At 43.6% G+C, this 14,896-nt stretch overlaps 1 protein-coding gene across 2 annotated transcripts in view; it reads left to right on the forward strand.

Moving 5' to 3' along the window:
• LOC139542146 (disco-interacting protein 2 homolog B-A-like) overlaps positions 1–12,643 on the forward strand; it is a 72,760-nt gene extending 60,117 nt beyond the window's left edge. For both annotated transcript variants that reach the window (XM_071347234.1, XM_071347235.1), the window contains 13 exons: positions 212–332; positions 579–700; positions 865–976; positions 1,132–1,241; positions 1,407–1,537; positions 3,340–3,508; positions 3,815–3,985; positions 4,269–4,330; positions 4,528–4,585; positions 4,795–4,869; positions 5,111–5,285; positions 5,531–5,654; positions 9,214–12,643. In XM_071347234.1, coding sequence (XP_071203335.1) covers positions 212–332; positions 579–700; positions 865–976; positions 1,132–1,241; positions 1,407–1,537; positions 3,340–3,508; positions 3,815–3,985; positions 4,269–4,330; positions 4,528–4,585; positions 4,795–4,869; positions 5,111–5,285; positions 5,531–5,654; positions 9,214–9,466 — 1,683 coding nt within the window. In that variant the 3' untranslated portion in view covers positions 9,467–12,643. The remainder of the gene's footprint in view (positions 1–211; positions 333–578; positions 701–864; positions 977–1,131; positions 1,242–1,406; positions 1,538–3,339; positions 3,509–3,814; positions 3,986–4,268; positions 4,331–4,527; positions 4,586–4,794; positions 4,870–5,110; positions 5,286–5,530; positions 5,655–9,213) is intronic.
• The last annotated feature ends 2,253 nt before the right edge of the window (positions 12,644–14,896 follow it).

The raw sequence follows: 14,896 nt of genomic DNA on the forward strand, positions 1-14,896 counted from the left end.
AGGGAGGTAGTTTGGAACCATGCTGGCTTGATGAGTGACAGCATCTGGAAGATTTGCGGTGCCTTCAGCTCAGTGGGCTGATAGTCGGGTACCATGTAGGAGATCAGGGTTCGAACCCCGGTCAGTCACAATTGCTAGACTTTCCTGGGAATTTGAGCTGCAGCTGTTCTGTTGTGTATATGGTATCTGTTTCCCCACCTCCATCCTGCAGGGGGTAGCGGTGTGCACGGCCACGTGTAGTCAGCTGCATAAGAGAGCAGAGAAGATAACCTCAGCCCTGATGGAGAGAGGCCTCAACACTGGAGACAACGTAGTGCTGCTATACCCCCCTGGTGAGGAGCTACACACACACACACACACACACACACACACACACACACACACACACACACACACACACACACACACACACACACACACACACACACACACACACACACACACACACACACACACACCACACCTGACTGCTGCGACTGGCCTTCCTCACCTCAATTAAAGTTAGTCCTCAGAATAGTCAGTTATATGCTATTGTTAAAAGCCCCCCCATCTCTCTCTCCCTCCCTCCCTCTCCCCAGGCATTGATCTGATAGCTGCCTTCTATGGCTGTCTGTACGCGGGGGTGATCCCTGTAACAGTGCGCCCCCCTCACCCCCAGAACCTGACTGCTACCCTGCCCACCGTCCGCATGATCATCGACGTGAGTCAACTAACAGCTTTATAAAAGATGCTTGGCCTCAATGATCAACATAAAATGTAGACATGCATATAGTTGTACAATGAAAACTTTGGCAAGCGCTGAAATGTTCTTGAAAAATGAGCCCCCATCTACTCTTAACGTCCCTGTCTCTGTCTGTGTTAAAGGTGAGTAAAGCAGCCTGTATCCTAACCACCCAGCCCCTTATGAGGATCCTCCGGTCCAGAGAGGCTGCTGCCAGCGTCAACGTCAAGACCTGGCCCACTATCATTGACACAGGTACTGATCTGAAATATTTGGTGGTGACCTATTCAAAGCTCACCGCAAGGAGAGAAGTGAAGTGAAATGGAATTCAACAGCTTTTAATTGTGAGAGTCGTACCTTTTGAGACGGTCATATCTTTTCCTAAGTTCAATCACCCACTCCCTTTCTAGACGACCTCCCCAGGAGGCGGCCCCCCCAGCTTTACAAGCCCCCCACAGCAGAGATGCTGGCCTACCTGGACTTCAGTGTGTCCACCACAGGCATGCTGACCGGGGTCAAGGTAAGGGCTCTGCAGTAACATGAATACACAAAATGTCTATGTGCACTTAAATACTGTATCCACTCGGAACAGACCATAGTAACTGTTTTGCAGATTATATATTGAAATGCATCTCTCTCTTTTCTTTCTCTGTCTCTCTGTCTGTGGTGTGTATGCGTGTGTCAGATGTCCCACTCGGCGGTCAGTACTCTGTGTCGCTCCATCAAGCTACAGTGTGAGCTCTACTCCTCACGCCAAATAGCCATCTGTCTGGATCCCTACTGCGGCCTGGGCTTTGTACAGTGGTGCCTCTCCAGGTAAGACCTGGCTTCAAATAGTGTGTATGTATATATACAGTTGAAGTCGGAAGTTTACATACACCTTAGCCAAATGCTTTTAAACTCAGTTTTTCACAATTCCTGACATTTAATCCTAGTAAAAATTCCCTGTCTTAGGTCAGTTAGGATCACCACTTTATTTTAAGAATCTGAAATGTCAGAATAATAGTAGAGAGTGATTTATTTCAGCTTTTATTTCTTTCATCACATTCCCAGTGGGTCAGAAGTTTGCATACACTCAATTAGTATTTGGTAGAATTGCCTTTAAATTGTTTAACTTGGGTCAAACATTTCGGTAGCCTTACACAAGCTTCCCACAATACATTTAGTGAATTTTTGCCCATTCCTCCTGACAAAGCTGGTGTAACTGCGTCAGGTTTGTAGGCCTCCTTACTCGCACACACTTTTTCAGTTCTGCCCACAAACTTTCTATAGGATTGAGGTCCGGGCTATGTGATGGCCACTCCAATACCTTGACTTTGTTGTCCTTAAGCCATTTTGCCACAACTTTGGAAGTATGCTTGGGGTCATTGTCCATTTGGAAGACCCATTTGCGACCAAGCTTTAACTTCCTGACTGATGTCTTGAGATGTTGCTTCAATATATCCACATAATTTTCCTGCCTAATGATGCCATCTATTTTGTGAAGTGCGCCAGTCCCTCCTGCAGCAAAGCACCTCGACAACATGAGGCTGCCACCCCCGTGCTTCACGGTTGGGATGGTGTTCTTCGGCTTGCAAGCCTCCCCCTTTTTCCTCCAAACATAATGATGGTCATTATGGCCAAACAGTTCTATTTGTGTTTCATCAGACCAGAGGATATTTCTCCAAAAAGTACAATCTTTGTCCCCATGTGCAGTTGCAAACCGTAGTCTGGCTTTATTATGGCGGTTTTGGAGCAGTGGCTTCTTCCTTGCTGAGCAGCCTTTCAGGTTATGTCGATATAGGACTCGTTTTACTGTGGATATAGATACTTTTGTACCTGTTTCCTCCAGCATCTTCACAAGGTCCTTTGCTGCTGTTCTGGGATTGATTTGCACTTTTCGCACCAAAGTACGTTCATCTCTAGGAGACAGAACGCGTCTCCTTCCTGTGCGGTATGACGGCTGCGTGGTCCCATGGTGTTTATTATTATTATTATTGATCGATTGACTATGACTTTTCAAATCACCCAGTAGTGCTATTTGCATAGTTAGCTCCAGGTAAATGTTGTAATTCTTCAGCTGTTCCTGAACCTGCGACCAAAAACAAGCTACATATGGACGGTACCAAAACAAGTGATCTAATGATTCTGTCTCTTCGCAGCAAAATCTGCAGAGCTGGGATGGTTGTATCCCCCATATATATGTATATAACATTCTATCGGTTGCAAGAATTTGGTATGATCATTTAAATAGAAAACTATTTTGTTTGTTTTGAATCTGGCGTCGTTGTGCCATGGAATTGGAAATCTCTTCCCAGCTATTTGCATCCTGTATGGCACAGCTGTCAATTTTTTGGTATTTAAATGAAATATAGTTCAAATAGTATTGGTTTTCTTTAAAATACTTGATCTGTGCTTGATTGAGCTTGTCTGGCTAGCTCAATGTAACCAATGGAATAGTGCAAACCCCGCCCATTCAGCACTTCAGACAAGCTCAATCAAACGATCCAAGTATTTTAAAGACAGGCTGCTTCCATCCCAGTGAGTGTCTGTGTGTATGTAAGGGTGGGCATTGTAATAGCAAGATGATCAATTTCAGTATATATTCTAATTAAATACTCTACCGTTGGTGTGTCTAGTGTCTACTCAGGTCACCAGTCCATCCTGATCCCTCCTATGGAGTTGGAGGTGTCCTTGCCTCTGTGGCTGAGCACCCTGAGCCAGTACAAGATCAGAGACACCTTCTGTTCCTACTCTGTCATGGAGCTCTGCACCAAGGGCCTGGGAACGCAGACTGACGCACTCAAGGTGAGGGACACACACACTTACCCTTTTCCACACTACTGAGCTGAGCCAAGCCAAGTTGAGCTGTACTGATGGGGCCCTGGTTACAAATCCACCATAGTTGTTGAAACCGTGCTGGAAAGGACAATATGAAAAATAAAACGACCTGAGCCAGAATATTACAGTTTGGGTCATGAAAGGATACTTCTTAACCCCCGCATGCATCAGTGGCTGAATGTGTGTATTTTCGTATTGCAATGTGACCAATACATAACCATGTGTATGTGACAAATACAATGTGATTTGACCTGTATGTGTTTATATTTCCAGGCGCGGGGTGTGAACCTGTCGTGTGTGAGGAGCTGTGTGGTGATAGCAGAGGAGCGTCCCCGGCTGGCACTGACCCAGTCCTTCTCCAAGCTGTTTAAAGACCTGGGTCTCTCCCCCCGCGCGGTCAGCACAGCCTTCGGATCCAGGGTCAACCTAGCCATCTGCCTACAGGTGGGCCCCACTCTCTCTCTCTCTCTCTGGCTCTCCCCAGCTTTTGATGTCTAACCCTCTCTCTCTCTAGTGCTCTCTATCTCCATGTACCTTCTTTCCTTCATTTTCTCTCTTTCTCTCCCTCCCTCTCTCTTTCTTTGAACTTCACCCCTGTCTCACACAACCACTCATTAGACTAAATATATAACCCCACACCTACTAATTTACTGCGTCATTAGGTCTAGTTACAGGGGTTAACCTCATGTAAACATGCAGCTTAAAATCCTCTCTGTTTCTGTGCTAGGGAACTGCTGGACCAGACCCCTCCACCGTCTATGTAGACATGAAGTCCCTCCGCCATGACAGGTAAGACGAGGCATAGCTGACATTTACGAGAGCTCAGATGTTTTAACTGGTCAGGTCACGTTGACAGGAAAAACATGTGGCCTACACTGCAGAGCCAGAGACCATAGTAGAATGCAATTTACTAGTGTTGTATTTCACTTTGTGTCGGAGACATTGTTAGTCTCATTCCCTGTCTGTCTTGTCCGTGTCTCTTCCAGGGTGAGGTTGGTGGAGCGAGGTGCCCCCCAGAGTCTTTCCCTCATGGAGTCAGGCACTGTAAGTATCCCCGGGGTTTCTGACAGTATGTGGCTGTATCACTGTTGATCAGGGTAGCTAAGTGGTCAGGTTACACATGCTGTCCTGTCATCATGTTCAGTCATCGAGCTGCTGTACTGAAGAACCAGTGGACTTGTTCAAAAACATTGTTGAGATTGATGAAACTGTGGGGTTGTCTGTTAACCCTAACCGAAACCTCTTGTCTCCAGATTCTTCCAGGGGTGAGGGTGATCATCGTGAACCCGGAGACCAGGGGACCGCTGGGGGATTCCCATCTTGGAGAGGTGAGTTGGCAGACGGACACTAGAGTTGAAGGCATGGCAGCGTTGAGGAATGGCTGAAAATGGTGTTATCGCACAGAGTTATTGCATTGAGTATTGCACAGAGGATTCCACCCAGTTTCTTGTCCTTTTTTTTAAACGAATCCACTATCCATTCAAATCCCATCCCCCATTTCCTTGCCTTTCACTTTGCTTTCTTTTTTCTACCTCCTTTGCATATTTCCCTCTCCCTCTCTCTGTTTAGATCTGGGTTCAGAGTCCCCACAGTTCCAGTGGCTACTACACCATCTATGGAGAGGAGAGCTTGCAGGCGGACCACTTCAACACACGGCTGAGCTTCGGGGAGCCCCACACCCTGTGGGCCAGGACGGGATACCTGGGCTTTGTCAAGAGGACCGAGCTACTGGGGTCCACCGGAGGTTAAGGACCCTTCTAATGTAACCATCCTAGCATTGAGCATGTTATGGACTCTGCCAAGTTAGATATCCTTCTTGGGATTGTGGCGATTCTCACCCTGGGCGTCGGTTGCTACACTAAACCAATCTGAGAAGTTCGACTTAGTCATGCAAGGCGTGATTAGTCAGTTGATTGATCATTCAGTTATGCAGACGAAAGGATTATAGCGCTTTCCAACCAGAACCATCTTTTCCACCCCCCTTCTTAGATCGGCATGACGCCCTGTTTGTGGTGGGCCAGTTGGATGAGACGTTGGAGCTCAGGGGGCTTCGCTACCACCCCATCGACATCGAGACCTCTGTGTCCCGGGCACACCGCAGCATCGCTGAGAGGTACGATACACACCGGTCTGTTCTGTTGTCTGCTCAGACACACACGGTAAATGCATGCTGACGGGTGTTGTCACACACAGTGCCTACATGCTTCACTGAGTGTGTATACTGTGTATATACACACACCGCAGAATCACTGAGAGGTAAGATGGGTGCACACATACATGCATGTGCACAGCGTGCAGCACTATGAATACAGACTCATGTATAGCTGCTGTCTCTGGGTGGCACCAATAGCACACACAGTTCAATTTCAATGAATGGGCTGAATGTGATTGTGGTGGCTGTCTCTTGTCTGAGAACGAGTTACACCGATTGGATTATGCACACAGGTGAAAGTTAGGATCCCGAAGCTGTAACTCGCACTGTTTTGAAGCTGAGTGTTGTACCTGATGTGTGACTGTTGTGGTCGCCGTCTCACTTGTCTCCCAGAGCTGTGTTTGACAGTGACATATTTTTGCTATAAACCCACAATACCATGCTCTAAGCCAGTGGTTCTCAAAGTGGGCGTCGCAACCCCCCTCAAGGAGGTTTTGGGGGGTCGCGAGTGTGAATACATATTTTTCATACACTACCGTTCAGAAGTTTGGGGTCACTTAGAAATGTCCTTGTTTTTGAAAGAAAAGCAAATTTTTGTCGATTTAAAATAAAATAAAATTAATCAGAAATACAGTGTAGACATTGTTAATGTTGTAAATGACAATTGCAGCTGGAAACGGTATATCTTTTATGGAATATCTACATAGGTGTACAGAGGCCCATTATCAGCAACCATCACTCCTGTGTTCCAATGGCTAATTGATCATTAGAAAACCCTTTTTGCAATTGTTAGCATAGCTGAAAACTGTTGTCCTGATTAAAGAAGCAATAAAACTGGCCAGAATAGAAAGAGGAGTGGGAGGCCCCGGGGCACAACTGAGCAAGAGGACAGATACACAACTAGTCTAAAGAAGGCCAGTTTTATTGCTTCTTTAATCAGAACAACAGTTTTCAGCTGTGCTAACATCATTTCAAAAGGGTTTTCTAATGATGAATTAGCCTTTTAAAATGATAAACTTGGATTAGCTAACACAACGTGCCATTGGAACACAGGAGTGATGGTTGCTGATAATGGGCCTCTGTACGCCTATGTAGATATTCCATTAAAAATCAGCCGTTTCCAGCAACAATAGTCATTTACAACATTAACAATGTCTACACTGTATTTCTGATCAATTTGATGTTATTTTAATGGACGAAAAATGTGCTTTTCTTTCAAAAACAAGGACATTTCTAAGTGACCCCAAACTTTTGAACGGTAGTGTATGTTAATGGGCTACATATAGCCTGCCATTTATATTTGATCTCCCTTTGCATGTATGATCTGGTTTCTAATATAGGCCTATGTTATTGTACTAAATGATTGTCTCAAAAACATCTCATCTGTGCCTCAGAACCAAAACGTTACGCATCTTGATTGTTGACCAATGACAGACATCAGCATTGGCGCGCACATTGGTGTAAAGTACTAAAGTAAAAATACTTGAAAGTGCTACTTAAGTCGTTTTTTGGGGTACCTTTACTATTTATATTTTGGGCAACTTTTACTTTTACTTCACTACATTCCTAAATAAAATAATGTACTTTTTACTCCATACATTTTCCCTGACACCCAAAAGTACTCGTTACATTTTGAATGGCTAGCAGGACAGGAAAATGGCCAAATTCATGCACTTATGAATAGAACATCCCTGGTTATCCCTATTGCCTCTGATCTGGCGGACTCACTAAACACAAATGCTTTGTTTGTATGTTCTGTCTGAGTGTTGGAGTGTGCCCCTGGTTATCCGTAAAAAAAATTAATTTAAAAAATGGTGCTGTCTGCTTTGCTTAATATAAGCAATTTGAAATGATTTATTATTTTACTTTTAATACTTAAGTATATTTCAGCAATTACATTTACTTTTAATACTTAAATATATTTAAAACCAAATACTTTTAGACTTTTTCTCAAGTAGTATTTTACTGGGTGACTTTCACTTTTGCTTGAGTCATTTTATGTTAATAATTAAGGTATCTTTACTTTTACTCAAGTATGACAATTGGGCGGGTTTATATCCAGATTAGCTTACATAATTTTCATTGCCAGACAAAAACATAGTAGACCTACATTGATATTATCCATATAAAACACCGTTTAGAAATCTACTACGGAGGCACCTTTACCAGAGCAGTAATAGGCTACCTGCCGATTTTCATTGAGAATTTTTATGTTTCAGATAGGCCTAGTTTTGGCTACTGGCTATATGTCTAAAGATAGCTGTGCCATCGCACTGCCTTCAATATTATGGGTTGAAGATGAAACATATTCTGGCGCGTTTTATTACGGTACTGACTATCCTACCGATCCTCGACTTTGGCGATGTCATTTACAAAATAGCCTCCAACACTCTACTCGGCAAACTGGTTGCAGTCTATCACAGAGCCATCCGTTTTGTCACCAAAGCCCCATATACCACCCACCACTGCGACCTGTATGCTCTCGTCGGCTGGCCCTCGCTACATATTCGTCGCCAGACCCACTGGCTCCAGGTCATCTATAAGTCTTTGCTAGGTAAAGCTCCACCTTATCTCAGCTCACTGGTCACTATAACAACACCCACATCAGCTATCTGAGCAGCTAACTGATCTCTGCAGCTGTACACAGCCCATCTGTAAATAGCCCGTCCAATCTGCCTACCTCATCCCCATATTGTTTTTATTTACTTTTTTGCTCTTTTGCACACCAGTAATTCTACTTGCACATCATCATCTGCACATCTATCACTCCAGTGTTAATTTGCTAAATTGTAATTACTTTGCTACTATGGCCTTTTTATTGCCTTACCTTCTCACGCCATTTGCACACACTGTATATAGACCCCCCCCCCCCCCTATTGTGTTATTGACTGTACGTTTGTTTATTCCATGTGTAACTCTATGTTGTTGTTTGTGTCACACTGCCTTGCTTTATCTTGGCCAGGTCACAGTTGTAAATGAGAACTTGTTCTCAACTTTCCTACCTGGTTATATAAAGGTGAAATAAATACAAATAAAATAGACATTTGTGAGGAATAAAAGTGCTACCCAGTTGTCAACGAGTATTTTCGGGCAGGCGGCCCTCCTAAGTGATAGCACACGGTGCAGACGGAACCTGCTTTCCATCTGGTCCTGCAACCTCCGCTATGTACAGATAGCCCGTATAACTCTGGTTCCTCTGGACTCCAGAGAAGGGACAGGATATCCCTAGTTGATATTGGCTGCTAACATGAATGACTTTCAGCTAAAAATTTAGGTATAAAACGCAGTTTATTTCTGTATCTTGCGTTTTGAAGATGCATCGCAATTTATGGCTGTAAAGACAGGCTACATTTCCACAGCGATTGAGCGTGGGGTGTCGCAAGTTTTGAACTACTGCAGGTCGTGGGTCAAAAGGTTTGAGAACCACTGCTCTAACCCACTGAGCCATTGGAACCACAGTTGAATGTTAAACTTGAATAGTGACTGACTATTTGTGCATGTCTGTCTCTCTGTCTCTCAGTGCTGTGTTCACATGGACCAACCTCCTGGTTGTAGTGGCTGAGCTGGCCGGGTCGGAGCAGGAGGCCCTGGACTTGGTGCCTCTGGTCACCAACGTAGTTCTGGAGGAGCACCACCTGATCGTGGGCGTGGTGGTTGTCGTGGACCCGGGCGTCATCCCCATCAACTCCCGGGGAGAGAAGCAGAGGATGCACCTCCGGGACTCGTTCCTGGCCGACCAGCTGGACCCCATCTACGTGGCCTATAACATGTGAGATGTGAGGAGGAGGGCCAAGCCCCAGACACACTGGGGTGAAGGCTAACTATGGGGGTCCACTGGAGTGAAGACTGGCTATGGGGGTCCACTGGAGTGAAGGCTGGCTATGGGGGTCCACTGGAGTGAAGGCTGGCTATGGGGGTCCACTGGAGTGAAGGCTGGCTATGGGGTTCCACTGGAGTGAAGGCTGGCTATGGGGGTCTAAGAATGAGTTGATGGACAGAGAGAGAGGCGGGGGTGTGGGATGGACTGCTCCTACTGAGAACGGACCTCTCACATTCACTCATCTGTCAGTGGGACAGCGTGGCAGAACAGGAGTGGCGATGGTGAATGGGCGTGGACTTAGTTTAGCCACCCTGTTACAGTGTCTTATGCCTAAGTGCGTGCTCTCTCTCTCTCTCTTGGCCAGAGTCTACTCTACTATGTTTATTGAGTTTTTGGGTGGGAGTGAAGCTACAGCATGTCCGTCTGCATGGGTTTGAGCTGCTTCTTACTGGTGCTTATCCAACCACTCCCCGCCTCTCTCTGACAGAGGAGGAATAGGATTGGTAACTTCTCTTTGATTGACATTTAGGTCCAGCTATCAAGGAGACGTTTGCCAATACCCTCGTCCACTGTCTCTCCCCTCTTCTCTCCCGACTGCTCCGATCAATGATTTTATCCCCAGAAATAAAGATTTTTGTGCATCTTGTTTTATAGAGGAAGACAAAAACTGTAGAGATTTGTTTAACGTCTCAATCCATTCCATGGTTTGTTTTTAGTTCAGCCTGTACCTTGCGCTCTCCTTTCTCCTGAGGGGTCCACAGTCCGTCATGTTTGTCAGGATGGAGCCAATGAGACGAGCTGGAAGCTTCCCCCCCATGCACTTTAACCTTTCCTTGTCCTTCCATAATCTGTCCTGTCTCTCCTAGCCTGGTCTCAGATCTGTTTGTGCCGTCTTGCCAACTCCTCATGTGACAATGACCGTAGGAGTTGGAAAGACAGTGCAAACAGATCTGAGACCAGGCTTTGTGTGTGTCCCAAATGGCACCCTATTCCCTATATAGTGCATATATGTCTCCTGGGTAGTCGATGTGAAACTGACTTCCTCTAACCACCATTTTTCATGATAAAATTCAGATCAACAACTATTCAAACAATACAATACCGCCAGCAAGTACAGCTCACTTCAGGCAAACAGATGCCTGCACCTCTATAGCTGCACTTACTTTGCGAGCTGCGATCGATCGGTCATCGTACATTTCTGTCCCACACATCTCTAGGTTTGTTTTAACGGCTCACTGCTATGTTACAAGCTTTCCGACTTGCTGGAAGAAATCACTTTTAAAACCCACTTTGAATTGGTATGGAACGAAAAAGGATGTGCAACAAACATATCAGCAGCAAACTGAAACGACAAAACGGACAAGCTGTTTATTTCTGGACAATATTCTAAGTCCTTGGATGTATGAGCGGGAATGACAGTGATCTCATCGATCATGTAAAGAAAAGGAACTCCTGTTTAACTGTAACGCTATTCAATGGGCTTACGGTTATATGTCTGTGCAGCCACAAGACAAGGTAAACTGGTGTAGATATTTACCTTTAAACATCTGTATTCACTATAGTGCACCATACAGTAATGAATTGTAAATAATCATTATTTAAATATCAAGCAAACACAATACCGGTAATATGGAACAATTGACTTCTGATAAACTGATTATCTTATTGGCTGATATCACGGAGGCTCCTATACCGAGTCACTATATCTTAGCTTGAATAAGTATCAGTCAGTCAGTCAGTCGACTGCTAGCCTCTGTCACGGGCTTTCAACAAGCGAAGCCTGGCGTCCAACAAGCGAAGCCTGGCTTTCAACAAGCCAAGCCTGGCTTTCAACAAGCCAAGCCTGGCGTCCAACAAGCGAAGCCTGGCGTCCAACAAGCGAAGCCTGGCTTTCAACAAGCCAAGCCTGGCTTTCAACAAGCCAAGCCTGGCGTCCAACAAGCCAAGCCTGGCGTCCAACAAGCCAAGCCTGGCGTCCAACAAGCCAAGCCTGGCGTCCAACAAGCCAAGCCTGGCGTCCAACAAGCCAAGCCTGGCGTCCAACAAGCGAAGCCTGGCGTCCAACAAGCGAAGCCTGGCGTCCAACAAGCGAAGCCTGGCGTCCAAGGCTAGTCAATTGCTAAGCTTGTTTCTTCGTTCTGTACTGTCCATTGAGCCACAAAGGGCATCTTCAACTCTGACTAACTTCACGAGGCTACATCGGGGTTATCAGGAGACTGCTGCCCTGTGGCTTTCTATTGTGTTAACATGACACGTAACATCTTCAGAAATCAACGACTTGGTCTATTACCAAAACAGTATAAGATGAGAACACATTCTTGCCTTATAAAACCTGTGGAACTTTTAACATTTTTGTTTTTATTTGTCAAAGGCTTTCATTTTATTGCTGTGCTGGTGATGAATAGAAAAGGGATTGCGGAGGGTAAGGTTGAGATGTTGACTGTATAGCATAGTGTATATTTTAGAGGTCAAAAACTGTATAACTGGTGTTACTGTGTACATTGACATGATGAACTTATTCTTAATGTTGATAACTTGACTGGTCTTTCATACTTGACAGCCAATTTCTGCATTACTGACATAAAAATAGGCTAAGTAACAAATTGCAAAATTCAAAAAAGCATCTTATGGTTTGGCAGGTGGTAACAATTTGCACTTTCCCATATCATTACTGTGTGTGTGTGTGTGTGTGTGTATGATCGTATGGTTTAAATGGTGACATTGTTTGTCTTTCCTTGTGCAAAAACAGTTTCATTGCCCTTTTTAATTAAATGAACATCAAAATATTGAACAATATTTTAGTTCCAGATTGGGTTTTTTATGTCAAATTCACTGTACTACAATTTTTATCAGTTGATCAACCAATTTTTTTTTTTATCCAAATGAGACATTATTGATTTAAATGTAATTCTAATGGTTTTTCATGCAAGATTTTATGTTCTCTTTCTCATGAACTCTTCTCTCAACGATCCTACATTAACAGCACAACTCTGTTGCAAAACGAAAGCCTTGTTTTGATTTGGAAGTAGTTTAGACTACTTGAATGACAGACAAACATTGTAATTTATAAGTCCATCTCTTGAGTGAAGTTGAAATTGAATGGTTCATAAATAAATGTATTGAACTTGGACTATTCTGTGGTATTTGGATTTTTTGCAAGTTGCTACTGTATAATTACACCTTCGCATGTTTTAAACATCTTCTCTTACAGTGGTGTGACCATAGAACTAGAATGAGTTTACCAGTCAAATTGCCACGATGAGAAGTTCCAAGCCTGTTCTACTCATTTTATTTCTATGGGTGGGACAACATGTTGCCCTGCCATGTATTCAACACACATTGGTGCTATCCAAAACTGGAAACGGTGAATAGTTGAAAAAAAAATCTGCCCATGGATAAACCATCAGAATTGCAGACATTTCCTATTGATTTTTTTTCTCCACTGTACCAATTGTAGTAAAATTTAAAACAATGAAAGATGTTGTAATCTTTTAGAGTCAGTATTGAAAACCCAAAATGTACTGTACTTTTGTAGTGATAAAAACATTCTTTCAGATAAATGTTTCTTTGTTAACCTCAAGGCTTGAGGTCTGTTCACTATGCATAAACGCTATGCATCAGTGGTGCAACTCAGAAAAGAGGCATAATTATGGCCTATTTGACCAACGTTTTGTGAAGTTGTTAATGGGGATCATTTGTTTTCTATTTGGTTTAGCAAAATGAAACGATAAAAATAGGCTTTTGTCAGCACTCCTCTGGGCCCTGTTTCCCAAAAGCATCTCGCTATGTTCATCATTAGAACCATAGGATGGAAACGGTAACGATGAACGTAGCCTTAAGATGCCTTTGGGAAACCGGGCCCTGCTCTGTGATCTGTAAAGCCACTAGTCTATTTTCAGCTGCTTGTCTCTGCCCACTTGGAGTCTGATTGGTGTGATGACCTGTCAGTAACTTCATTTTTAACATCAACAGCCCATCCACTTCTGATGTTTTTTTTGGGGGGGGGGCTAATTCGCTGAATGCCCAATAGTGTTGAACCGAGATGCTGTGGCAAAGACAAGTGAAAAGACAACTGTAAAAAGAGACTACAAAGCCATAGTGCAGCATCACATTATTACAGAGAAAAGTTACATTTCTCCACCAGGGGTCAGCCAACCCTCTTTCTCAGCTGAATTTTCTAGTCGTTTCTAGATGTCTACAGTGGTTGCCCCATTTCCTGGCTTATCTTCATCTCTTCACAACTTCATACCAAATGTAACTTGTCTGAATATACAGTACCAGTCAAGTTTGGACACACCTACTCATTCAAGGGTTTTTCTTTATTTTTACTATTTCTACATTGTAGAATAATAGTGAAGACATGAAAATTATGAAATAACACATGTGGAATCATGTAGTAACCAAAAAAGTGTTAAACAAATCAAAATAAATTTGAGATTCTTCAAATTAGCCACCCTTTTCCTGACAGTTTTGCACACTCTTGGCATTCTCTCAACCAGCTTCACCTGGAATGCTTTTCCAACAGTCTTGAAGGAGTTCACACACATCCTGAGCACTTGTTGGCTTCTTTTCCTTCACTCTGCGGTCCAACTCATCCCAAACCATTTTCCACTGGTCTAATGTCCATTGTTCATGTTTCCAAGCAAGTTTCCAAGCAAGTCTCTTCTTCCTATTGGTGTCCTTTAGTAGTGGTTTCTTTGCAGTAATTTGACCATGAAAGCCTGATTCATGCAGTCTCCTCTGAACAGTTGATGTTGATGTGTCTGTTACTTGAACTCTGTGAAGCATTTATTTGGGCTGCAGTTTCTGAGGCTGGTAACTCTAATGAACTTATCCTCTACAGCAGAGGTAACTCTGGGTCTTCCTTTCCTGTGGCGCTCCTCATGAGAGACAGTTTCATCATAGTGCTTGATGGTTTTTGTGACTGCACTTGAAGAAATATTCAAAATTCTTGAAATGTTCCTTATTGGCTGACCTTCATGTCTTAAAGTAATGATGGACTGTCGTTTCTCTTTGCTTGTTTCAGCTGTTTTTGCCATAATATGGACTTGGTCTTTTGCCAAATAGGGCTATTTTCTATATACCACCCCTACCTTGTCACAACACAACTGATTGGCTCAAACGCATTAAGAAGGAAAGAAATTCCACAAATTAACTTTTAACAAGGCACATCTGTTAATTGAAATGCATTCCAGGTGACTACCTAATGAAGCTGGTTGAGAGAATGCCAAGAGTGTGCAAAGCTGTCATCATGGTAAAGGGTGGCTCCTTTGAAGATTCTCAAATATAAAATATATTTTGATTTGCTTAACACTTTTTTGGTTACTACATGATTCCATATGTGTTATTTCATAGTTTTGATATCTTCCCTATTTATCTACAA

This window comes from Salvelinus alpinus, chromosome 17, assembly GCF_045679555.1.
Source record: "Salvelinus alpinus chromosome 17, SLU_Salpinus.1, whole genome shotgun sequence".
Taxonomy (NCBI): Eukaryota; Metazoa; Chordata; class Actinopteri; order Salmoniformes; family Salmonidae; genus Salvelinus; species Salvelinus alpinus.